At 54.1% G+C, this 24,642-nt stretch overlaps 1 protein-coding gene across 8 annotated transcripts in view; it reads left to right on the forward strand.

Moving 5' to 3' along the window:
- SEPTIN9 (septin 9) overlaps positions 1 to 24,642 on the forward strand; it is a 143,721-nt gene that overhangs the window by 108,456 nt on the left and 10,623 nt on the right. For 6 of the 8 annotated variants that reach the window (XM_075111269.1, XM_075111272.1, XM_075111271.1 and 3 more), the window contains 4 exons: positions 14,801 to 14,992; positions 19,028 to 19,156; positions 19,574 to 19,655; positions 20,307 to 20,444. In XM_075111269.1, coding sequence (XP_074967370.1) covers positions 14,801 to 14,992; positions 19,028 to 19,156; positions 19,574 to 19,655; positions 20,307 to 20,444 — 541 coding nt within the window. Of the gene's footprint in view, positions 1 to 7,436; positions 7,535 to 13,468; positions 13,489 to 14,800; positions 14,993 to 19,027; positions 19,157 to 19,573; positions 19,656 to 20,306; positions 20,445 to 24,642 lie in introns of those variants that run through there. The other 2 variants (XM_075111277.1, XM_075111275.1) reach the window with 2 other exon arrangements.

Genomic DNA, 24,642 nt, shown 5'->3' on the forward strand with positions numbered 1-24,642 from the left:
GTGTCCTGCCGCAGGGATGGTGCCTGTGTCCAGCTGCCTCCACCGGCTCTCCCTTCTCACAAACTTGTGGAAAAGTGATTTATCTTCCCATTTTATGGCCCTCTCACAAATTGGGTTAACACTTGCTGCGAATGCAAAACTTGCTGGAGGGGCCTGGTCAAACGGGGCTGTAAAAGCCACATTTTCTTTGGGAATTGGATTAAGGCCCCTTCTTTTCTGGGCGGATGTGGGTGACGTTAAATCTCTTTGTCCTGGACAGTATTTCTGGCCCAGCTGCAGCGGGTTAACCCTTTCTCATCCCACACAGTCCTGGTGATGAATAGCCCTTTGCTAAACAACAGAGACCTTTTCCTTGGGTGGCTGTGGGTGGAAGTAGGGGCAGTGCAGGCTATGTCCTCCCCCTGCGCAGTCAGGGGCTGAAGTGGCAAAGCCTTGATGCCTGGGTAGGGGACTGCATTGGCATGTGTGTGGGATGGGGACCTGCCCTAACTCAGCTTTCTGCTGCCTTTCTTTGGCTTTTTTTATCTCTTCCTATTCCCCCAGATAAGCTGATGGAAGGGGAGATGTGCTGCAGTCCTGCACTGGGACCAGAGCCCTTGCTGTGTTGGGGTAGCCCCAGCTGCCTGGATGGAATATGGGTGGGACAGGGAGGGGACAGAAGTCACAGCGAGCAGAGGCCAGGCCAGCTGGCGACTGTGGGAGAACTGCTTGTGTGCTCCGTGGAGAGCAATTACCATGCCAGTGGTGCTCCATGGGGCACTGGTGCCCAGGCAGACACTGTCACTGGGCTGGGGGCAGGAGCTTCATTTTGTCTGGAGAGCTGGAGGACTTTATTAGTAGCCAGCAGCAGGGTGATTGCAGGCAGAAAGCACCCTTATGGCTCCAGGGAAGCCCTCGGCTCCTTTGCCCAGCCTCTGAGGAGGTGGCTTGGTTTGGTACTTGGTGCTTGGCTCTAATCCGCTGTAGCCAAACAGAAATGAAGGTGGTTTCATACCTGTCTCTGGGGTCGGTCGGCATCTCATGCCGCACACCCAGGGCTTGCGTCCATTTCATGTTTTTTTTTCTCCGCTGCACCACATTGCCGTGTCACCTTGGATTCATCCACATTGCTCTCAGACTTGGCTTATTTATTTATGCAAAAGCCAAATGGTAGCAGGGACTGCCCCTTTCTGGTGGCCTGGCAGAGCTGGCAGGGGTGCCCAGCGCCAGCTCCCTGCAGCACAGATCCTGTGCTGTTACCAGGATGGCTCCTGATAAGAGCAGAGCAAGGATTTGATTTCCCTGTGGGGGGTCCAGGACCTTGTTGAAGTGGCACCAGGAGGAGCTCACCAGGTCTCCTGGCAGCGGTGGGCTTGCAGACCACAGGTCTGAATTCTCCCCATGCCCTTCTGCTCCCCTGAGTGTTAGGATGTGGTTGCTCCAAGGCTGATGGAGGGGTGTCGCCACCTCCCAGATCTGACCCCAGGAGCAGATGGGGACTGAGTGGGACTCTCCCACAGTGCTGGGAGCTGCAGGGAAGCAATGCATTTCTCTCCCACCCGTCCTCGCCCTCCCCCCATCCTCCTGACCTTTCTGCATCAAAATACAAAGCACTATTATTCGTAGAAAAGCACCTCCATCAGAGGAGACAGCTGGCGCTGCAAGCAGCTTTCTGGGGATGGGTTGCTATTAATTAAGCTGCAGGAGACAGCCCGGCAGCTTGGCAGCTTGAATGGGGTTTCTTTCTGTTCAAGGTTAGGGTGCCCTAAATTCTTTCTTCTTTACCTCCAAAGAGAATTTATAGGCTTAAAAGGGGAAGCACACAAAGGATGGAGAAAGGCCCTTTATGCCCTGCTTGCACAGACGTTATCCATCGCACTGCTGGTGATGAGCGTGTATGTGCAGGGACCCGTAGGACACCCCAGCACCCACTTTGCAGTTTGATTTGTACCAGGTGGATGCTGTGACCCCCAGGGATGTCACTGCCTGGCAGGGCTGGAGCATCTCCCCATCTAGAAAGGAGATGCCACTTTGGGGTGAAATAGAGTTTAAACTACTTGAGCAAGTTTGCTTGAGCTGTGGGGTGACCCAGCTGGCTGAATTTTTCACTCCATACCATTCTGCCTTACAAAGGTGATTTATTTTCACCAAACTCGTCCTCTGCCCCTGCTGCTGAGTCCACTTCAACTATGCTGCTGCTGGTGAGAGAAACAGAGGCAGCAGTGGAAGAGTGCTGGACCCCTGCAAGGTGCCCCGTGGCTTGAGACTCACGGAGGGTCCGTCTGCCCCCTGTCTTTCCGCAGGGCAGGGTATAGGGGTTTGGTGGCGTGGGGCTCTGGGATGCTGGCTGGATGATGTATAGAGGATTTTTCTTTCCCTTTTGAGGGTAATTTCTCCTTGTGATAGTCTGGCTGGGGATGTCTGGGGAGTAGATCATGCCCTTGAGGAGGAGAGATGAGGATTGCTCCTAAAGAAAAGGCAGCAGCTGAAGGAGCGAGGTGCATTTCCTTCAGCAGGGCCAAGCTGTGCCATCTGCAGAGCTGTCCTGGTGACTCCTGAGCCGCAGCATTTCAGTGCCAAGGCAGACCAGTCCCTGCTGAGCAAAACCTGTGCTCAGAGCTGCGGCGTTGGGGGAGTTGCCCTGAAGATGCTGCATGCACTTCATGTCTGTCCAAACAGGAACATCAGTGGCCAAACCCCCGCAAGGTTGGGGGGATGTTAGGAGGAATGGGTTTTTTTCTTGCTTTTTCCAAATATTCATGACCCTAGAGCAGCTTCTGAGGAAAGCACATTCCCTTCTGGAAAGTGATGGATTACTGAAGCCCAGCAAGGAGCCTCCTGCTTTCCCTGCGCAAGGGAGCAGGCAGCACAGATCTGCTGCAGAAGATAGATGCTGGAGGAAGGGATGCTGCTGCAGGGCCACTGCTGGGATGCGATGCTGGGAAGTGAGGCATGGCCTCCGTGGGGTATGGGATATGATGCCGGTAGGTGAGGCATATCTCCCTGGAGAGCATGTGACTCATGCCAAGGACACGGTGCCAGGTGCGCGTGCTGGACAATGGCAGCTTGTGAAATAGTTCCTTCCCTCCTGGAGAATGGGAGTGGGCTGGAGGTGTCTGGCTGGAGGAGCCCCTGGTTTTTGGTGCGCTGGGAGTGGGAATGGTCCTGGCACTGTGTCTAACACGAGTTCAATAAAACGGCCACAGTTCAATGATGCTGGCAGGCCCTGCTGCCTGCTCCTGTGCAAGGCGTTGAGGGGGTGGATGGTGGCCGCTCCCTGTGCTGTCTCAGGATGTCCGTGTTCTGTCTGATGGAGCCTGCAGGGCCCTGAGATGCTCCCAGCAGCACCTGCACCCCATGGTACCTGCTGCTCCACTGCCGTCTCTGTCTAGGGAGATTTAAGCCACCAAATAACTCTTCTTATGAAGGAACTGGTGTGATACCTGCAGGGGTGTGTCTCTGATGTGGGCTGCTCAGAGAAGCTGCTCAATGCCAAAACCCAGGTAGCTTGAAAGAGTAAAAACAGCATCATGGATAGACTTGGAAGTCCAGTACAGCCAGAAGGTAGGAAATACCATTCTGTAGATCCTACCGTTACAGACCTTCTGGAGAGTTACCCTGCACGTTCAGAAGGGACCACAGTGGTTGCCTGCCAGAGCGCTTCCCAAGTGGTAACGCCTGCAGCCAGGCTCTTAGAAAAGTGTTGGGGTTGGTTTTAGATGTTCCTGGTATGGGGGATCCTTTCTGCTCCTGCTGGAAGTGATGGTGTCTCTTCCAGTCTTAAAAAACTAAATTTTGGTCTTCTGGTCTGCAAGTCCATGCCCTTTTCTTGGTCGTGCTGCCTTCCACTGAGCTTGCTGGTGCTTCAGCAAGGTCTCTGGGTGTGCTTTTCCTTCTGCTATTGATCTGAGATTATAAATATAGCTGGCAGGTTTTCCAGCTATCCATCAAAGCCATTGGGGACTTGCAGGTGGTCAGCATTGCTGCACTATTGAAACAACAAAAATGATTTACTAAACGCTAATGCTGCACTTTTAACTGGGGATTGGTGTGATGCAGTACAAATTAGAAATGTCCCTTTAGCGTTCCTGCAAGAAAAGATGTCCTGCTCGTGCTCCCCACATTCAAGGGATTTGATGTTTTCTTACTGTTGGGCAGCTTGGGGTGAAACATTTTTGTTGGCAGCCCAGCAGGACTCCCTCATAGGCCAGCTAGTCCTGGTTAAGCTGTCTTCATTTGCATATCTCAGTTATTCCTCAAAGCTGCGGTTGGAGTTGGAGTACATGCTGACCATGTACTCCAAGGGCAGAGCATTGCCCGGTGTAGGGGAGAGCTGCAGTGCTGCCAGACAGTTTTCTGGTGCAAGATAAAAGATGGTGGTTTGGATTTTCCCCAAAACTGAGGTATTATGGAAACCATTGCTGGTGATCTGCTGCTCCTGCTGCCTCCCAGCCTTTCCTGAGCATCAGTGCTGGACCACCTTTTCCACTGAGCCTGACCAGCCCTGCGCTAATGCCGGGTCTTGTCCCCGCTGCCCTGTTCAGCGTGGCTGTGACATGGGGACCCACTTTTACCTGCAAAGCTGGTGGATAAAAGTAGTACAGATAAGAACTGCATAAGGCAGGCAGGAACCTTATTATTTTGGATTAGTTGTAAGCTCAAGAACTGGATCTGTAGTTAGTTCAAATCCCTTGGTACAATTTAGAACAGTGAGAGGGCCTTGCTAGAATTGTTCCTAGCTCTGATTATTATTTCTTTAAAGAGTAGACCAGTAACTTTGTGATTTTAAAAGTTTGAATGGGGGATTTGGATCCAGTTCTTGGCTCTGTTCTAAGTTTTCTGCCTGACCCTGGGCAAGTCACTTAATCCTTTTCCTGGTCATCTGCACCATCTGCACCATAGGGGTAAGGCTGCTTCCTTCCTCCACTGGTCAGTCCTGCCTGTTCGCACAGCCAGCTCTTACAGACAGAAATGTGCAGTGGGAGAACAAGTATGATAGAGCCCTGCTTTTCTTGCAGGAATAGAGAGGTGCTCCTGTAACAACAAATCTTGGAGATGGCTGTTTGTCACTCTGCAAGTGCCTCCTCTGTGCACACAGCTCCAAAGCCACCCGAGAGCCTTCATGAGGACAAGCACAGCTAGCAAAGCCCAAAGTACTTACTCGCTTTGAGGCCAAAGATGCCACTTTAAAGTCCTTCTGAGCTGCTTGCTCCCCCACGTCAGGTTATTTCTGGGAAGGATGAGATATGAGTTGAAACAAAAAATTTTCAACAAAGTAATCTGAAAAACAACAGTGTGAGCTCCCATCCTGCTTCAAATGCTTTTGCAGAACTTCAGTGACCAAGGGGGGAACTTTTCTGTGTTTTTTTTTTCCCTCACAGGCAAGACGAAAACATGCCCACAGATTCAATATGGGAAAAATAACACTGAGGAGCAAGGCTTCACATGGCCGAGCACCTGTGCTTATGCCTCTGCTGCCAGCCTTGGTTTGGGCAAGCGAACCCTGTGCTGGATGCTTAACACCTGCACAATGTTACAGATGTGGTTAATTTAACAGCAGAGATGTGAAAAGTGGATTGCATCTGCAAAGCCCATGGGCACCTGAGGTCCCTCCCTTATTCCCTCTGCAAGTACAGTACCTGAGTGAGCATGGCAGAGCTTTACAGAGCCAGGCTGATCTGCTTTCCAGCTCTGCTTTCCAGCTCTGCTCTTGCCTTTTTCCAGCTAACACGTGGCTGGAGTGACCTGCAAACAGACCCAGCTGCTGCTTGGGCAAGCCCAGTTTGGCATCTAGCATTGGATTTTCCTGGAGATTAGGGAGATTAAAACACTAATGCCCATTGATAGGGGTTAAAGCTTTATTAAGTCATAAAAAGTGGTGTAATCCAGCAGAAAGCTACGCACAGCTGCAGTGAAGCAGACTGAGGCTGGATTTCCTGCCTGGGTGCTGGGGTGGAGGTTTCTCAGAGATCGGTATTTGTGGCACTTGCTGAAGCGGGGGGATGCAAGTCTCACCCCCCTGAGCACCCATCGTTTCCAGGGCAGCCCACGCCAGCCTTGCCAGGCATTGCAGGGAAGGGATGCTGCCAGCAAGGCATGTGGCAGCTGCGCTGGGTGAAGGAAGAGCTGCCACTGCTGGTGGTCTGGAACGGGAAGGTAGGGGGCAGCCACACGAGAGCCAGGGATGGCAGGGCAGAGCGGGCTGCAGTGCTGCTGGCGCGGACGGCAGGGTTTGCATCTGGAGCAGGAGTTTGGCAGCAGCTGGGTGATGCTGATAACAGGTCAAAAAGGATGGACAAGTACTACTAGCCCCTGGTTTGTGGGCTGTGCAGGGACTATGCTTGGGAAATTGAGTCCTTTGGGTACTGAGAACTACAAATGTGCAAATCTGTCTTAACCCTTTTGTCACCTGCAGGCCTTTCTCTGGGAATGCAGACCTTCTGAGAAGTCCAGGGAGCTGGGGACAAAAATACCCTGAGATCATAGGACAGGTCAAAGTAACATGTCAGAACCAGGGGCCCAAAAGAGGCAGGCTGGCTTTGCATCATGGCTGCAAAGGGAGAGAGAACCCCTTTGGCTCCTGGCCCAGCAGTCTGGGTAGTGCAGGTGTTGCTGGGCTCTCCATGCTTGGTGCCCAGGGCTTCCTGCTGAGCAGCACCAAGGGGGCTTCGACCCACAGCAGGACTGGCTGGGACCCCAAGCTACTGGTGGGGCAGGGCCTGGTGGCAGAGCCCACCCGCCTGGCCCCCTGCACCTTGTGGCTTCCCTCCTGCAGCTGGGGCCCTGCTTTCCGCTGGTGGGAGAGAGGTGGTGATGCTCTGGTAATCAAGATGTAAGGCAGTAAGGGCTTATGGAGACAGATAATATCTTTATTCAGCTTAATTGACATGATTTTAAAAAGCAACTAGGCTGGTGGATGTAGGCTGCCATCTCGTCCCTGGTGGATGCAAGATGCAGCTCAGGGGTCTTCAAACAGCTGCAGAGCGAAGTGAGCCCACAGTCAAGCGGTGTTAACACCCACCGGAGACTGGTTTCAGTCTCTGCTGGGAGAATTTCAGGATGCTTGAAAGCCAAAGGCAAGTTTCAGCCTGAGCACTGAGCTGTGCTCAGCGCTGGGAATGGGGATGCACCCCTGTCCCTTCGTCCCTGGAGCAGCAGAGCGGACCGTGCTCTGCTCGGGCTGGGACCGAGCTGGGGCTGCTCACTTTGTCCCAGCCTCGCTCCTTCCCCGTGGAAGTCGCCACTGCCGACCGCCCCCTGCCCCGCACCTCCTGCGTGGGCCCGGGAGTGACCGAGGGTGGAGGGACGGGGTGGGACGTGCTGCACATCGTCCCCCTAACCCTTCCCCCTCCTAATCTTTGCGAGCCTTCGCGGCCCGGGGCAGGGGGATGGAAACCGCCCTGGGGCGAGGCAGACTTCGCAGGAAGAGGCTCCATCCCCCGGGCCGGGCTGAAGGGGGAGGAGGAGGAGGAAGGACGGACGATGGGGGAGGAGGCGGAGGGCAGCGCGGGAGGAGGCGGGGAGCCGCCGGCTGCTGGAGCCGCCGCCGCCGCGGGTGAGTCGCCGGTTCCCGGGGCCGGGGGGCAGCGGAGGGGTGGGGGCTGATAGGGGAGAAGTGCCTTTTTGGGGGTGAATTGTTCTGGGGGAGGGTCTGAGAGCGCGGGGGGGTCCTGCCGGCTCCCGCGGGTGGCATGGGCACCTGAGCGCGGGGGGGGTGCCGGGGTGGGGGTGCCCGCTTACGGCCGCGGGAGCTCTCCCGCAGCCTCCCCCCAGCCCCTCTCGCCCTGCGACCCACAACGGGGGCTGTTGTTCGGCGGCCGCCTGGCCGCGATGCCGGCATTGTCTGGGGATGAATAGCGGCAGTGTGCGGGGGGGCACGGGGTCTGCCCGCTGCTGCTGCTGCCGCCCCCTGTTAAACGGGCTATCGGGGCATCAGGGACGCAGTTGCCCATAGTAAAAACAAAACAAACAAACCAAAAACAAATAAAACCCAAACCCCCTACCCCTCAAAAAAAACCAAACCAAACCAAACAACCCCGACCGCCCCATCCCCCCAAAAGAAAAAAAAAAGCTAAACTAAAAACTTCAGGATGTAAATCCCTCCTTGCGCACTGGATACTCCAGTACCTCGGGGTGCTGGCGGCACTGGTGCTGCTGGCTTGCCTTTTTTTTTTGCCGTAGCTGCAGAAGTCTAGCTCAGTCAGGCGTGGGAGGCCAGCGTGGACTGAAGCATGGCGGCTGTGGGCACACACAGCTGTGCCAGGTGCCCGGGCTGAGGTGCCCATGCAGGGCCTGCGGTGGGACACTTTCCTCCTGCAGTGCTTTTTGGGCAAGCTGAGTTTGCGGACGCTGCCTATCTCTTTGTTTTCAAAGCACAGAGCTCCCCAGAGAAGTGGTGAAGGGTGAGAGGTGCTTTCTCTTGCCCAGGCACTGGGAAGGGTCCCCGCATCCCTCCTGTGCCGAACACCATCACCCAGGGTGGACGGGGAGTTAGGAGGAGGTCCCCTCCCCAGACCTACCAGGGAATCAGTTTTATGTGGGTCCTCAGACCCCCCGGGCATGGGCAACCCTGAGCCTGTCTGCGGGGAGCAAGGACTGTGCTGGCCATCGGTGTTTCGGTGCTTGGGGCCGGTTGATGGAATAGCTTTTGCTGGCGTTGGTGTGCAGGACCACGTGCAGCCCCTGAGTGGGGTTGTCCCAGAGAGGCAGGGCTGGTCTTGGGGTCAGCTCTCGCTGTACCTCCGGGGGAAGTTGCTTGTGGAGGGAGACCGCTGGGGCTGCATGGCCGGAGACCTCCGTGTGCCTGAGGTGCGGGGCTTGGTTTGCAAGACTGGAGTTGGCAACACTTGGGGATGTTCATGATCATCATCTTCAATTTAAGCTTCTCTGGGCAAACAGGCAGAGATCAGCATAACAACTCCTTGCAGGTCTCTGTAAGTTGTTTAGGGCTGCTGCCTCACGTGGCTCGAGAAATGAGAATGTATGGCTGTGCCGCAAGGGCTGGCACGTGTCTGAGCTGGGGGAGGGTGGTGGTCGGCCTCATGCTGTACGTACGGCGGGGGGGCTTGCACCTGAGATCGCAGGCAGCAGTTTGCGAGTGCTTGAGGTTGTATCCAGGTGGAGCTGGCACCACGGTTTGACCTCTGGGATGAGCTCACGGCATCCCAGCCCAGAAATGCCTGTGACTGACGAGCCTGCAGCAGCCAGAGGGTTAAGCTGGGAAGAGAATCAGCTACGGGAAAGCCAGGAGCATCCATTTTTTGTAAATGAAAGAGCAAGCACAGGGTGAGCTGCGGAGGACTGTTAGTAGAGCAGCGAGCAAGGATAGAAGTGCACGAGCACACACGGCTGGCAGGGGCGGCTCAACCTATACAGCTGCGCGTGGTCCCTGCCCGTGGCTCGCGCCTGTGGCTCAGCACTGTGGCCCTGCCTGGTTGCCTACCGAAGCGCTCGAATTGCTGCCTCCTTTTTTGATTTCCGAAAATGGATTTATCCCCCCGTGTGAGTAAAAAGCTTCAAGCCTGGAGCATCTTGCATGCTCATGAGGCACCTGGCCACCTCTGGCAGCTCTTGGGTGCATTTGGTCTAACGAAGTGTAGCTCAGCATCCTCTGCTATTTCTAGGTCATGTCAGTTGGCACCTGGGTGGAGCCGAGAAAGAAACGTAACTGGCTGGTAGGTGGGCCTGGGCTGGCAGCCAGCCTGAAACCGTAGTCTGGTGCCCAGGGGTGCGAGGGACAGACTCCAGTTCAGGCCTGGTTGTACCAGCCAGGCGCAGATGATTGGAATTGAATAATAGAACTGTCTCTTAGTTACAGTTTGGTGCTGCAGGGTCTGCAGTGGTGTCTCTGCAAGCCAGGCTGAGCCCTCCTCTGGGGTGCTGGCTGCCCCCCAGCTTCAGACCAAGCCATGCCTTGCATTCTCTGGTACCCTGAGGGAGCAGCATCGACCTGCTGCATTCTGCACCAGGGGATGCTGCCGTGGCTCTGACTGGGCAGCCAAAGAAAGCAGTGGTGCCTGGGCCATGTTGGGTTTGCATACAGCTCCAGCTTTGCTGCCTCCTCCTGACTCCTCTTGTCCCCTTGAAAGGGAAAGATGTGGCTTTGCCACCTCCTCCACAGGCTGGATCCGTTTCCATAGCTCGTGGTCAGCAGCTCAGCATGCAAAGGGGAGAGGCCTTGAAGGCTCCACGTGCTGCAGTCCCGCCGGCCATCTATAGTTAACCAGGAACTATAAATGCACTCTGGTTCTAAAAGTGTCTCTGTTACACCCTACAGGCACAATTTTGTAAGATTGCTGCTCCCCAGAATTGAAAGGTTAGTTGGTCCGCACTGCTCCCTTGAAAACGTCTGTGGATGCTCAGCTGCCTGGGAAGCAGTTGTGTTTTCACACTCTGATACACCGCTGTTTGCTGCTCTGAATCTCTTCTCTGTGTTCGCATGAACCTATTCAACAAAACTGGAAGCCTGCAGTGTTTCCAGCCTCCACTGCGTGGAGGGAAGGGGAGTTTATCCCCAGCGCAGCATCCTGGTCTTCTGGGTGCTTGTAGCTCTGCAGAACCAGCTGCAGAATCACCAAAAGGTGGCAGATGCTTGGTGCTCCCTGCATCCGAGGGATGTTTCTTTCATTTACCCAGAAAGCATTAGCATTTCTCCATTGATTGCATGTGCATCCATATAGTGTACAAGTGGTTTGAATCTGGCGGCAAGTGGCAGAGATGCAGCCTCCTGGCCTCTCTCCCGTGGCTCTGTGCAGTTGCTGAGCACCAGATCCACGACCAGCCCTGCTCCAGGGTCAGCTCTGCCTTCCTGGATCACCAGCATCCCACTCTGTGTGCATTGCTGGGCAGAGCTGCTGGGTCTAGCCAGGAGCTGGGGTACACTAGACATACTCGGTTCAGGTTCTGTAAGGGTTGTTTAACCTTTGTGTATCTGTAGTGGAAACATGAGTCTCCTTCAGATCCCTTTCCCAAATCCTTTGTGAGGACTGCCAGCCTCAGGGTTCAGGGTTTTGGGCAAGCCTACAGCCTGCGCTTGCATCCCCCGCCCACCGTCGACCTGGGTTGTTGCAGCCGCGTGGCATCAGTGCAGCATTTCTAAGCCCTCAGTTTGCTGGCAGCCCCTCACCAGCAGCGTTTTGCAAAGCCCATCCCATGGGCGCCTGCTCGCGGAGTCCAGCTGGCTGGAGGAGCAGGGGGCTCCCTAGGGCTCCCCTCCCCACGGGGTGCCTTTCATCTGCTGCTTTGCAGATGTTGGGTTTGGCTCATGTCTGACATGCATCAATTACAGTGCAAGAGCCCGGAGTCTTTGGCAAAATCAACCTTGGAGCGGCTGTCCTGAGTCAGCCTGGTGCCTGGGCTGGAGCCATGGGTCTGCTCCCGCTCGGTGCAGTGCTGCCCTGACGGTCTTGCCATTCGACATCTCCTGTGCCTGCGTGGAGGGGGTTTCCCTGGCGGAGGACGTCTAAATATGGCACAAGCATGTGTTCCTGCGTGCTTAATGTTCATCTAGGAACATGTGAGCCGGAGGGAGCTGCAGGCTCTGGGCTCTCTGCCCCCATCAGCAAAGCAAGCAGCCCATGCACTTCCCCCACCTCCCTGCAGGAGGGACAAGCAGCTGTTGTTATGGTGGCACTGGTGAAGCAATGGTGCGTGAGGGCTGATCCTGCTTTTGCCAGAGAGACTCAGTGGCAATCAGGAATTTTTGATGGTATTGGGTATTTATTAATCCATCCCTCCTTGCAGTGCTTTGGAAGGGTCAGCTTGGCAATGCTGGCACTGAGAGAACTGCAGGTTTGGTGCCATGCCCGCAGAGAGCGTAACGGGTCAACAAGTACAGGATCTGGCCATGGCATGTCCTGGGCAGCCACAGCTTTTGCTCTGGTTTATTTCTAGGATCTTTCTATTTTAGACAAGCATCTGCCGGGGGTGCTCAGTGCCATGCGGCACAGCATCCCCCTATGCCTGTGTTGCGGAGTGGTCCTGTGGCTCAGCCATGCCCTGCCTCTGCTGGCACAAACCCCTTGGAGCCAAGTGGGATGCTGGAGTCCCTGGTAGGAAAAGACCAGCTTAGTGCTGGGAAGCAAAGAAGAAAAGTGAAGGTCTGGGTTGCAGCGTTTCTATTGGGAGTCTGCTGGTGCCCTCAGGGTATCTGTATCTTTGCATCCCTGCTGTTCTGCAGATACTGCTAGTTGCAATATATTAAATTTTATTTTATTTTTTCCAAAACAGGAGCTGGGTGCTAGAAGAAAATGCCCTTTAAATCACTTTTTCCCTGCAGGCGAGCTGAAGCAGCGTGGGCCGGGCTGCCAGCTGCGCTGTGCGAGCACATCCTGGGTGGCTGTGCACCTGTGTGCTCTGTGGTGACAAACTGCCGCCTGCCCTCGCCCTGCGCTTCCTGTGGCTTTTCTCTTGCTGAGTGCTGGGGTGTCCCGAGCCCTCCTTGCGCTGAAGGCAGTGTGGCGAGGCAGCACGTTACAACTGCTTCCTGTGCCAGGGACAGGTTTGCCTGCATGTCCCTCTGCCCAGGGAGGGGTCAGCCCCTTCTGCACGCTGCTGGTTGCTCGTTAGCAGAGCTTGATAGGTGAGCAAGGAGGTGCTGGAGATGCTCCTGGCCTGTATTGCAAGCAGAGGGTGGCTTTCTGCTCCATTTGTTTAATTTCATAATTTCTCTGTGCATGCTGTGGGACCTTATCTGCACTAATTTCCCAGGCTGCTGTCCCATCCACGGGGCCAGCGCACTTTGGGCTTTCCTGCACATGCAAGCAGTGCCTGCAGGAGTTAAAAAACAGTTGCACAACCCAGTGCTGCTGCCGGTGGCAGCATATTTTCCACGTGATTTAGTAATCTTTTTTCTTCTCCTAGTGGTATGTAGGGATTTTTTCCACTTTCAGCTTTGCGTTTTGGAACAGAGCTAATTCGGGATCTGTGTTGAGACCTCAGGCACGCTGGGCCGTTTGGCTTTGCAGGGAGCAGCGCGGCAGCACGTTGTCAGCTGTGCAAGAGACTGAATCCACGTGTGCTCAGTGTGTAGATGGGGAGGAGCGTGGTGCTACCACGCCTGCCAGCTATGGCGTGCTTGCACTCTAGCAGCTCTCTGAGTAATGGTGATCTGCACAGCCCAGGATTAACGGTTGGAAAAAAAGGGTATTTGGGATCAGTTCTGGGTTTGGTTTTCATGTTTATATATATTTTTTTTCTGTGTGGCCTATATTTGAGCGCATGGAAGTGCACTGTGCTCACAGGAAATGAGTGCTTCCACCTTGCAGACCCCGGCAGGCTCTGGTCTGATGCTGCTCCCGCAGCTCCTGCCCATCACTGGAGGAGAAGAGATGACAGGCATGTGCTTGGAGGAGGGTCCTTGGACCAGCCACATTCCTACCACAAATCCCTTCAGAGGGAGGGAGAGAAAACCAAACAGCACCTCATCAAAGGCCAGAAATAACAGTGGGGTGAGGCAGATGAGCTGAGATCCGTATTCCTGTTTGAAGGAATGGGGATGAGAACTTTACAGTAAATCCTTTGTAAACAATAAAATATTTTTAATTAATAATAATCAAATAAATAATAAAAATAATAAATAAGCTTTGCTTGCCTAGGCTGGTGGCTGCAGGGACCTGGGCATCGATCAGCAGCAGCCTGGGGTGGGCAGGGCTCTCAGAAGTCTGCTTTCCTAAAACCTGCCTCTCCGCGCCTGCATTAGAGGAGGTTGCCCTGCATGGCTGATACCTCCAGGAGCTTGCAAGGACCAGGCTGAGCTTATGCATGCTCTGCCTTTGAGATACTTGCTGTGCCCGCTGCAGGCAGCGTGGAGCAGCTGGGGCAGGGTGGGAGCAGGCTCCATTGCCTGGTAGTGCATCTAGGGCAGTTTGTCCTTTCCAGTGCCAGGTGCTCCTGGCTGGTGCTTGGGGGAGCAGGTACCTCCCCAGTTTTTATTATGAAGGTGTTAAATGAGGTAGTAGGTGTACGTTTTCTTCTCCTGAAGCACATTGCTAACCTGGAGCTGTCTCGCAGGGGAGGCAAGCACCCTGTCTCTGCAAGAAGTCGAAGGGTTTGGGTTCCTTGGTTGGATATCGGCAGAATAAGCAGGATCATGAAAGCTTCGTGACTGCATGGGTGTTGTCTGGCATGACCCATTTTGATGCAGATGTGTTGGTTTTTGGTTTTTTGGCAAGAAGCAAGCTGGGGCCAGCAGCCTTTCTGCTGCGTCAGCTGGAGCTCAAGGAGGGCATGTGTTGATAGACGCCAAGAACTCTTCTGTGTGTGCAAAACCATCCAGTTCCCCGAAACGTGGCCGCGAGGCATTCCCACCAGCAATCTGCATAGTGCTGTAATTACAGTGGTACGGAGTGGTGGGCAGGCTGTGTAGGTCTGCAAGCCTTTAACGGCAGTGCCTGGGCTCAGGGCTGTGTTGCTAAAAGCCTTGGTCACTCCCTAAATAAACTCCTGGACTTGTGCCGAGGACTTTCTTGGCACTGGGTCTTGCTCTGTGGCAGCGGAGCGGCTGCTTGTGTGACCTAGTGTGTGAGCAGCCTGCTCCCTCCATACCCGCATTCCTTTGCTGCGGCAGGCTTCGTGATGTGGGCAGGGATCAAGGTGAATCCAGTAAGCTTAAGAAGGGGAATCCCAAATTTGATGTAATTACAGGTGAAGGAAGGTCCCGTATGCCTCCTTCTTCTTAGCCTTCTGGTGCTCTGAGTCCCTGTGTGTGCTTTATTCCCACTTTGGATGCAGCAGGCAGCTCCTTTCATCCCGTGCCAGGAGCAGCATCCTGGTGTGCTTGGCATTGCCTACCATCACTGACCACCCTGTCTTTGCCCTGCAGGTCCAGAGGCAGTTCCCAGCCACGCACCCAGCATGACGGACGTGCCACGGGATGCTGGCTCCAAGCAGCCAGCGCCAACACGGCCAGAGAAACCGGCCGCGGACTTTGGCTATGTGGGGATAGACGCCATCCTGGAGCAGATGAGACGGAAAGCCATGAAGCAGGGGTTTGAGTTCAACATCATGGTCGTGGGTGAGTTGTCCCCCTCAGCAGCTGCCTGCAATGTGCTTGGCGAGTTGTTTTTGTTCTTCTGTGATGATGTTTGTCCTCTCTGGAGCCTCCTCGGGAGCAGCAGGCCCAGCTCAGCTTTGGGGTCTTTGCCTTAGGAATCGGCAAACCCCGCTCTTGCGGAGCTGGATTGAATTCAGCTGTCATTAAAGCTGGCTGTGTGACATGGCGCGTGGTCCCGCGCATCTTCGCACGTCTTAGGGTGTGTTACCCATAGGCATGTTCCAGAGGGGAGCGCCCCAAGGCGTGTCGGGACTCACTGAAGCCTTGCAGAGAGCTCCCTTGCCTGCTCTCCTGGGAGCCCTGCACTGGTTTGAGCAGTCAGAGAGCATGTTAGCATTCAAAAGGTTTCACTGCTGCTGGTATACCAGAGCCCTGATCTTAACTGGTATTTCCAGCAGTTTGGCTAAAATTCCTCTGTGTGAGTTTTCTTGTATTTAAGATATTGTGCTGCGCAGCTCAGACAGCAGATGCAACCATGCTACAAGTACCAGGGAAGAGATGTCTTGTGTGATTTACTGGTGGGAATCAAGAGCAGCAAGGGGGTTTGCATGGCTTGGTTGTTCAGTTTGAACGGCCTCTGCTACCGGTGACTCCTTCGGGGACCTGCAGTGTGGCATGGGGGGTATGAGAGTGTCCCAGAGGGTGTCCATGGGCAGGGAGGGAGGGCTGGTGTGTGTCTAAATCCTGCTGCCTGCAAGGTCCTCTTCATTAGCTTTCGAAGGCTGCAGAATGGGTGGGATGAAGGAACTTTATTTCAGCGGCATCGCCACTGCTCTGGCTGCAGCTTCTGCTGAAGGCGTCTGCTCTCCTGCAGCCCCTGGCCTCTCGGTGCCAGGGACTGCACCAGCCACTTGCCAGCAAAATACTGGGTGTACTGGAGAGCTGGGCAGGCACCATGGGAGGATGTGCAAGGGGGAAGAGGGAAAAGAATTCAGCCTTTTCTGCACTTTTCCAGCTATCACTGTCTGGCGTGCTCCTGCGGAGTCCCTCCTGTGAGCTGGGCTGTGCTCCCTGGGGCCAGGCTGTATGGGCAGCAGCTGTCCCTGCCTGACTCTCCCAGGGGAGGTGGCATGGTGGTGGGGGTCTCCCCATCCCACTTCCTCCTGCAAGGAGTTGAAGGAGTTGTGTAGGGCTGTCGGTTTGTGTGGGGATGTCCATGAGGTAGGAGCCCCCACAGCCGTAGGGGGCTTCCTGGGGTTATGGGAGGGCCTGATCCAGAGTTTGCTAATTACGTACAAGATACTAGTGTGCTGTAGCTTCCCAGCGAGCTCTGCTGATGCTCTGCCTTTCCCATTTTGATATTTTCATACACAAATTGATCTATGGGGAGGACTCCCCAGGCTGGGAGATGGCTGCAAACCCGGTCACTACAGAACCTGCTCTTGCAAGGTTTTTTAACAAACCCAGCTCTTTGCTGCCAGTGGAGCAGCACTCCCAGGACAGAGGGATCATGGCACTGATCCTGAGAGTCTGCGAGCGAGATTGCATGAGCTGAGCCCCCTTTTCCCTGCCAGAACAGGCACCCGTCCCTTTGCGAGCAGGCTGTGCTGCAGTAGTGCATCAGCTTTCTGCTTCGCAGATGTGGAGGGATGTTCAGGAAAGGGCCTGGCTTTGCCTTGGCAGCGCTGTGTGTGGTATGAAAGCCCATGCTGCAGCGCGGCTGGAAAACATTGTTCTTCCCTTGGCAGGCTCTGGGCTGACTGTTTATAGGCTGGGGAATTTGTGGCAGCGTAAACAAGTCAAGCTCTGGCCCTCCCAGAAGATGTAGGGAGGGGTGTGGGGGGAGAAGCACCTCATGGGGTGCCCCTCAGGGAGGGGATGCTCTGCTAAGGCTGGGAAACTGCAGCCCGCCCTTGTCTTGCTGCATTTCTCCAGGATATGGTCGAGCTTCTAGGGATTGGTTTAGCTCCTTTATTGCCATCCAGTCTAAGCTGCAAGTCCTTCCATTGAAAAAATTGCAATCCCTGAAACAGGTGGGAAACGTAGGAGGTGTCTTCTGCACTGGAGGTGGGAATTGAGCACCACTGCCAGCATGGGGTCACTCTACCCGCACCATGTCCTTATGAGGAGGCTTTTTGAAAATCCTGTACCCTGTGTACCAGGGTCCCTGTTCAAAAGGGTTTCACCAGTCTAATCAAAGCTCTGAGAGGAGGCTTCAGGCTGAGGTCAGCTTAGCCCCGTGTTGTCTAAGGCTGTGGAGATGAGAAAAAAGTCTACACTTAAAAAAAGCAAACCCAAAGCACATCTTGTGTGTTCAGTTTTTGGTGCAGAGCAGCTGGAAGGAGAGGTGAGCTGGCCAGGCACAGTGAGGCTCAGCCACTCTTTCCCCACCTCATTTCAGCTCAGGGAAGCACACTGGGCTGCAAACCAGGTGAGATGGGAGTGGGTCTGCCTTGTGCTCAGCCATCAGGTTCCAGGGTGCAGCCGCATCCATCACTCACTGAGGTCAGCCTGCGGCCGTGGTTCAGAGAGGCACACCGTGTCCATGACTGCTGGTGTCTCTTGCCTCTGGTCCTTTTCCAGGCAATCTGGCTCCGGTGGTTTGGGCAGGCACAAACACAGAGACCAACTGCCAGGAGCTCTAGCTGCCTGTCACCCCGCTTTCCCACTCTCCCCACATGCTCTGTTTGATGATGTGCAGTCCAGTGGGAGCTTCACTTTGGTTCTCTGCATTTGCAGCTCCAGACCTGTTTGTGCCTGGCCCCAGACCTGTTTGTGCCAGGGAGTAGAGGACCAGGAGCACCAGACGCCAGCCTGGTCCACATGGTTCTTCTGCTGTGGTAGTGGCTGGTGAACAGGGTTTTGCTGTACGGTATTGCAGCGTGCCATGGGTAGTGTTGCAAGCTCAGCTCCCAGTTGCTGTTCAGTCAGGGAGTGTGCTAGCCAGGAGGTTATTCCCAGTGCTGATGGGATGGTTGACCCTACTGTTGGCTTAGCGTTGGGTGCCTTTGGCAGCCTGGATGGGTCAGGGCCCTGGAGGATGTAGGTGAAATCCTTGCTGGCTTCGTGCTTAGGGATACTGTGTGGTGCCACGGACATGCTGGTGGCAGTGCCTCAACAGCTGGCTGCAGCATGGCTCAGCAGAATGGGGCCAAAGGGCCCCCCTGGTGTGTGCAGGAGCTCTGCAGTGGTTTCATGGGGCACGGGACATCTGCTCTGAAGCCAAGTGTCTGCTCCCTGGGGTTTGAGGAGTTTCTCTGTTCTCTTTGCTCTGGAAAAATTATTCTTCAAGCTTGTGGGACAGCAGCTCTGGGGAGTCGAGAGCTGCTGGTGTCCTTTCTGCATGGATCGACCTCAGCTCCAGTATACAAAGCATAAAAACGCTTCTCTGTAAAAGCTGTTTTTTCTGAAGTTGTGGAATTTTATGTGCTTCCTGGGACACTGTTTGTGAGACTCAGATGAGCTCCTGGCCTGGACATGCCTAAAAGGGTCCTTGCAGCCAGCCGGTCCGATTGCAAAAGCAAGTCCAGCCAGGAAGAAGCAGTGGATGCTGCAGAGCTGGGGTTTGGAAGGCTGTTGCTAATCCGGTCCAGCTAAGGGCTTGCCAAGTTGCTCATAAGTCTTCTCTGTGGAGCTGGACAGGGGAGGCTGCAGGACGGTAAAGGCACAGGTGTGTCAGGATGTTCCTTTCTGGGGTTCCCTAGTCCTAGAGCCTTCTTCAGGGCTGCTGAGTGTCACCACAGCCCTTAAAACATCTCTGACGGTGTCTGCCTGTCTTTGGGGTTGCTGTGATTTTGGCTGGATGCAAAGAATTGGCTCTTGCCCTGTGTGCTCCCAGCAAGCCAGCTGCTTTGGAGTCAAGGAAGGTGCTTGCTGCCTGCAGCATCCTCCTGCCTGGGATAGATTCGAGCTCCTGAGCCAGGGAGGCTGCAGGGGAGCAGCTGCACCTCCTGCCTCCCTCCTGCAGATCCGGTGCAGGCTGAGTCTGTCAGCATTCCCATCCTCTAGTCCGGAAATGAGCGAGTGCTGACTGTGGTTTATCCTGCTCTTTTCCAGGTCAGAGTGGCTTGGGGAAATCCACATTAATCAACACCCTGTTCAAATCCAAAATCAGCCGGAAATCTGTACAGCCAACTTCTGAAGAGCGGATCCCAAAGACCATTGAAATCAAATCCATCACTCACGGTGAGGCTCTGCAGATCCCACCTGGTGCTTCAGCTTTTGGTCCTGCTTTGCCTTGTGTCTCTGAGGGCTCACAGGGGTTCTGGACCTCCTCTAAACCTCCACGCTCATCTCTCTCATGGGGCTTTTACCCTCCAGAGAAGCTTGCAGGGCTGAGAAAACACTATTTTTCCTTTATCCACCAGCACTGACTTAATTGCGATGGAAGAGAACAAGTGAGGTGGCCATGGGAGGTGGCATGTCAGGGCAGACGTGGTGCTGAACCCAGTTGGAGGGCTGATTTTTGCCTGTTAGAAGCTGTGAAGGTGCATTTCTCCCCTTGGAGCAAGCTCCAGCCCTCCAGCTGATTTTGGGAGGGTGGGCTTGGCCAGAGTGCCCATCGACACTTGCCTCATGCACCGTCTTTTCTCTCTGTTTCAGAGATTGAAGAGAAGGGGGTTCGCATGAAGCTGACAGTCATTGACACCCCAGGCTTTGGAGACCACATCAACAATGAGAACTGGTGAGCTGGTTGCGCTGACATGGCAACTGGTGCAGAGGGGAGGTGGCCAAGCCCCAGGGCTGGTGCCACCCATGCTTCCAGGGGAGTAGGGGAGAGGGTTGCTGTGGGTGGCAGCGCAGTGGCATGCTCCCCGGGGCTGATCCTGGACCCTGTGAGAGCCCACAAACATCCTGCTGTTCCGGGTGTGAGACAACCTTTGTTTGTGGCTGGGAGCAGCTGTGCACCAGTATGGCCGGTTCCCAGAGCATGCTTATGTGGCTCTGAAGGCTGAACTCTGCCAGGAGTCCCTGGGACAGTGTCTGGCTGTGCAGAATGCCCCCCCCACCCCCCCGCGGGCCAGGGCTGGCCTGGCTGGCTGGTGGCAGGTGTCTTCTCACCACCACGAGCTGGGCTGGGCTTTGTGGGGTTTGACACTGCTCTTGCTTCTGTGCCACGATGGGGTGTGAAGAGCTGAGGGACTGCCCTGCTCAGCAGCTGGGTGTTGGAGTGTGTTTTGGGTTGGTTTGTTTGTTTGTTTTATGGGATTCTGTAAGATGCTGAGCATCCCCGGCTTGGCAGGCTCTGCTTCACACAGTCAAGCCAGGTGGGAGCTTCAGGGTGGTCCAGACCCCTCACCCAAACTCATCGTCCCCTGTTACACTCTCTCTTCAGCTGGCAGCCCATCATGAAGTTCATCAATGACCAGTATGAGAAGTACCTGCAGGAGGAAATCAACATTAACCGGAAGAAGCGGATCCCTGACACACGGGTGCACTGCTGTATATACTTCATCCCAGCCACTGGCCACTCGTACGTACCCTGCTGGCCTCACTCAGACCCTCGGGGCTTCCCTCTCCTGCGTTTGGTCTTGGGCAGCTCAGCCGTCAGGGTTGTCCTTGGGATTCCCCTGTGTTTCCTGGGGGACTTGAGGAGCTTGTGGACAGTGTGAAGCTGTCCTTCCTAGGGCTATAGCATCTGGAGCCCTTGCAACAACACAGCAGAGCTGCTGTACCCAGAGAAACGTGGCAGTTCCTCTTCCAAGGGGCCATCAAAGCCTCCCTGAGCTCCAGTTTGCTGCTTGCTGTGCTTTGGTCACCTTGCTTGCTTGACTGAGCTCTCACCTTGGATGGAAAGGCTGCCTTTGAAACAGAACATTAATTTTTCTTGCTGTGCCCCTGCCTTTTTAAGGGGAGAAGCTAGTTTTCCTTGTGCTACTGAGGGAATTAACACCCTCACCCTTTAAGGGTATTTTGTAGGTTGTTTGACTAGTCTGCAAGTGGGATGCAGTTTATTCAGTGCAGAGTTCTCCTGGCTCTGGCACTTCTCAAGTGACAACAGCAACGGCCCAAATCTTGCTCCTTTTTTTACCTATTTTTTTTTTTTCCCTAGGCACATAGCCCACAGTGAAAATCCAGGGTGCTTAAAGTGACTTGAAGAATGTGACTTAAAGTATCACAACATAAGACAAGATCTAAGTTTCCTTTTGATTTGTGTCAATTCCTTCCACTTCTGGCTCTGTCTGTGTGGGGATTTTTTTGGATCTGTTTTCAAAAGTAAATTTAAGTCACCAGCACTGTATTAATGTCAGCCTTTTCCTCTTCCCCACGTAGAGATTTATTCCAATAGAAAAGACTTTGTTTTGCTTCTGTCAGTGGGTAGACCAAAAATGCATCCTTCACTGGAATAAAATGACTGCATGGGCCAGTTATGCTGCTCTTGGGTAACTGGCTGTTGATTGGGAGCAGAGGGGCCAACAAAATGTTTATGGTTTAATACAGTAAAACAGAAAACGTTTCAAAGAGAGATTATATTTTTAGGACAGTCTAGCGTGTTGGTCTTGCTTATCTCAGCCCCAATCTGCAGACCCTGCCTTGGGCAGGTCAGGGTGTTGCAGGATTAGCTATGTTTGAGCTTTTTCTCATTGCTTTGTACATTTAACCCTTAAAAGCACATCTGATACTTGGATCCTGTGGATATCACACCGCATGGAGATTGCCAATTTTGGGTGGTGCTGGCTGCCCTCCCCAGGCTGCACAGGCAGCGGCATGGAGCCCCGTCCCTGTGTCCCCTGCCGGAGCCTCTCCAACTGTGTGCTCTGGTTTCTCTCACCCGCCGGCTAACAGCAATTGTGTGGAAGTTCAGCTGCTTTTTTTCTTTCTCTCCAATGAACATGTGTTTCCAATATCTGAGTGAGACCGGCAGTTGGAGGCCATTGTTGCTGAGCCCTGTGCTGATCCTCCTTCCCTGTAGCCTGATAGCCTGGCTGCAGCTTGGGGGCTGCGCTTTCCTGCCCTGGTGTCAGAGCCAGCCTCTGGCTCTCATGTCCTCTCCTGCCAGGACAGGACAGAGATAAGCCGAGGAATGAATGAAGGGGAACAAACCCCACCGGGAGGGAGAAGTCGGTGGGAAATTTTGCCTCGCTGAACGTTCAAGCAGGTGTTGGGCTTCCTTTCTGCTTCCTTGTGAAGCCCAAATTACATTTCTTGTCATCACAGAAGGGCTTTTTCCAGTGCTTCTCGTGGTCCGTGGACACGAATGGATGGCATGGCCACCCCTCCACCAGGGTGGAGCTGCTGCGGCAGTGATGGCAGCAAAGCATCGTTCTCATTTTGGAGTTCAAGAGTTTGGGAGGCCATGTCATTGGGTTGTTGCACAAGCTTGAGTGCAGGTTTGTGCCAAGGCAGGTCGTCCGTGGTCCCATGTGGAAGGGTATGGGAAGGGAATCCAGGTCCTTGCTTTTGTGCTTCTGGCTTCACTAGGAGGCAATGGGGAGCATGGCTGGCAAGGACCGTGGCTCAGTGCTTCAGGGATCTGCCCTAAGGACAACCACAGCCAGCTGTGGAGGACCCCACTGTTACTGCATGGCACCGTCCATGTGCTCCCTGTGCCACTTGTTCCGGATTGCTTGGTGCCTTCTGTCCTGGGATAGTGATTGCGCAAAGCTTGTTTGCAGTCCCTTTGGGGAGCTGTTGCCCTCAGCGTGTGATGCAGTCAAAGCAGCATGTCTGTCTGTGCTTCCCCGCTCACATTGTCAGGCATGGCACAGGACTCGGCATCCCTTCCCCGGCACGTGGCCACTGCAAGCAGCCAGGGTTGCTGGTAACTGGGAGAGAGCTTGCTTTTTTCTTAAATAAAAAGGGAAGGAAGGGGTAAAAAGGCAAAGTTAACCGAGTGCACAGACACTGGAGTGGAGAGTTGCTCAGCTCCGTTTCAGTCTGCCCCTCCTGTCTGGGCAGCTCAAGGGTTAATCAGCAAAGAAGTTTCTGCTGCTGTCTCCCATTGCAGGGAGTTCAGGGCAGGCTTTGCAACCCATCTAGTATGCATACCCCCCATCCTTCATGTAACACTCCTGTAAAACAATGTTTACGAAGGCTAAGTAATGTGCTGGCAGGGGCTTTTGGCTGCAGCCGCGCAAGCCCAGCTCTTTGCCACCCAATAAATATCTCTGCTCTGACCCCTGCTGAAGCACCGCTCAGCTCTGAAACAGGACTCTGAAACACCGCCCCGGCCTCGGCAGCCTCTTTTATGCCTTTAGCAGAGCTGTTGGCTGACAGGCTGACACCCACTGCCGCTTTCCCTGCTAGTTGCCCTTCTCAGGTGCCGTGGGGTCCCTTGAGCAGACTGTTGGGTCCTGGTGGTGGGGCTGGGCAGCTGCTGGGTGCTCACTGAGATTTGCTTAATGCATAGCTCAAGTTCTTGCTGCTAGTTTGATCTGGGGCAGAACCAAAAGGAAATAACTTTGCAGCTTGCCATGAATTTTGATTCCTATAAAGGCATTACAAGTGAACCAGCAGGAAAGAGCTTCTGCTTAGATCCTGTCCATGCATGCTGGCTGCAGGCAATGCAGAAATAACATGTGCCCAGGCACCGTAATGTGTGCCCGGCCATGATAATGTATACCCAGCTGCTATGCTTTCCTCGGCCTTACAGCAAGAGGGGACAGGGGAGCAACCAGCGCTGGCTGGGGTGGGCTGGAGCCTTTCCTAGAGCTCCTGCTCCAGCCCATCCACGACCCTTAGAGCTCCCACACCCCGCTCCTAGCAAAGCCTAAAGAGTATGTGTGTCAATTTGCAAGTTAGTAATACCAGGGATCATTAAGGGAAGGGGAAGAAAACAGATCCTTTTTCTTCTTGAGCTCTACCCTCTCTTTTGTGATCTGCTTGGAGCAGATTGCGTGCATCTGAAATGAAGTAATTTGCTTTCTCTTACTGTTTCGCCTATTTGTATATATAAGGGTTTCACTGCTAATCCTCACCATGTGCTGGCATTGATATTTTGTGCAGGTGAATCAAGTTGATACCTGGCGGAGGCTGGCTTGTCATGGGATGGTGGGGGTTAAACACCAAAACTGGTCCCTACAGATATCAGTAGAAGTCCCTGCTGTCCTGGGCTGTGGTTCACAGCAGGACTTTAAGAGAAATCAGGTCTGGGCTTGCCCCATTGTGACTTTGGCCATGTCTGCCTGGGTCTGTACAGGGCTATTAGTGCAAATCAGGCTCTTGCGCTTGTGATTACGTTAAGCCATTCTCCTTTGATGTCTTCACATGAAAGTGAAGTCGAGTGACAGGGCTTGTTCTCAGTGAAATGAATCACTTTCTTTTAAATACTTAAGTTTTTGGGGGGCTACACAGCAGGAATTGGTAGAATATCTAGAAACTTGCAAAATACCCTAAAAACGTAGTTTACTTTTCTGGGGAGTCCCTTGGTTCCCTTCCTGGGATGGTGCAGGGAGGTAACCTCCGTGGATGAGGCACTTGGAGAAGCCCATTGGAGCAGAAAGTTGTGTCAAAGGTGCCTTGGGCTCTTCTGGCTTTGGGTGCAGACCTATGTGGGATGTAGTCACTGCACCTGCGTGGATGCTGGTGGATATGGGCAGCGGTGTGGGCTGGCTCTGGCTCTGCCTCCTGCTGTCAGGCACACTGCCTCATCTTCCAGGTATCAATGAGAGCTCAGTAATGGGGCTCATACCTGTCAGTCGAGCTGAAACTCAAATGAATGGCTAATTGTG

Source organism: Phalacrocorax aristotelis, chromosome 16 (genome assembly GCF_949628215.1).
Source record: "Phalacrocorax aristotelis chromosome 16, bGulAri2.1, whole genome shotgun sequence".
NCBI lineage: Eukaryota > Metazoa > Chordata > Aves > Suliformes > Phalacrocoracidae > Phalacrocorax > Phalacrocorax aristotelis.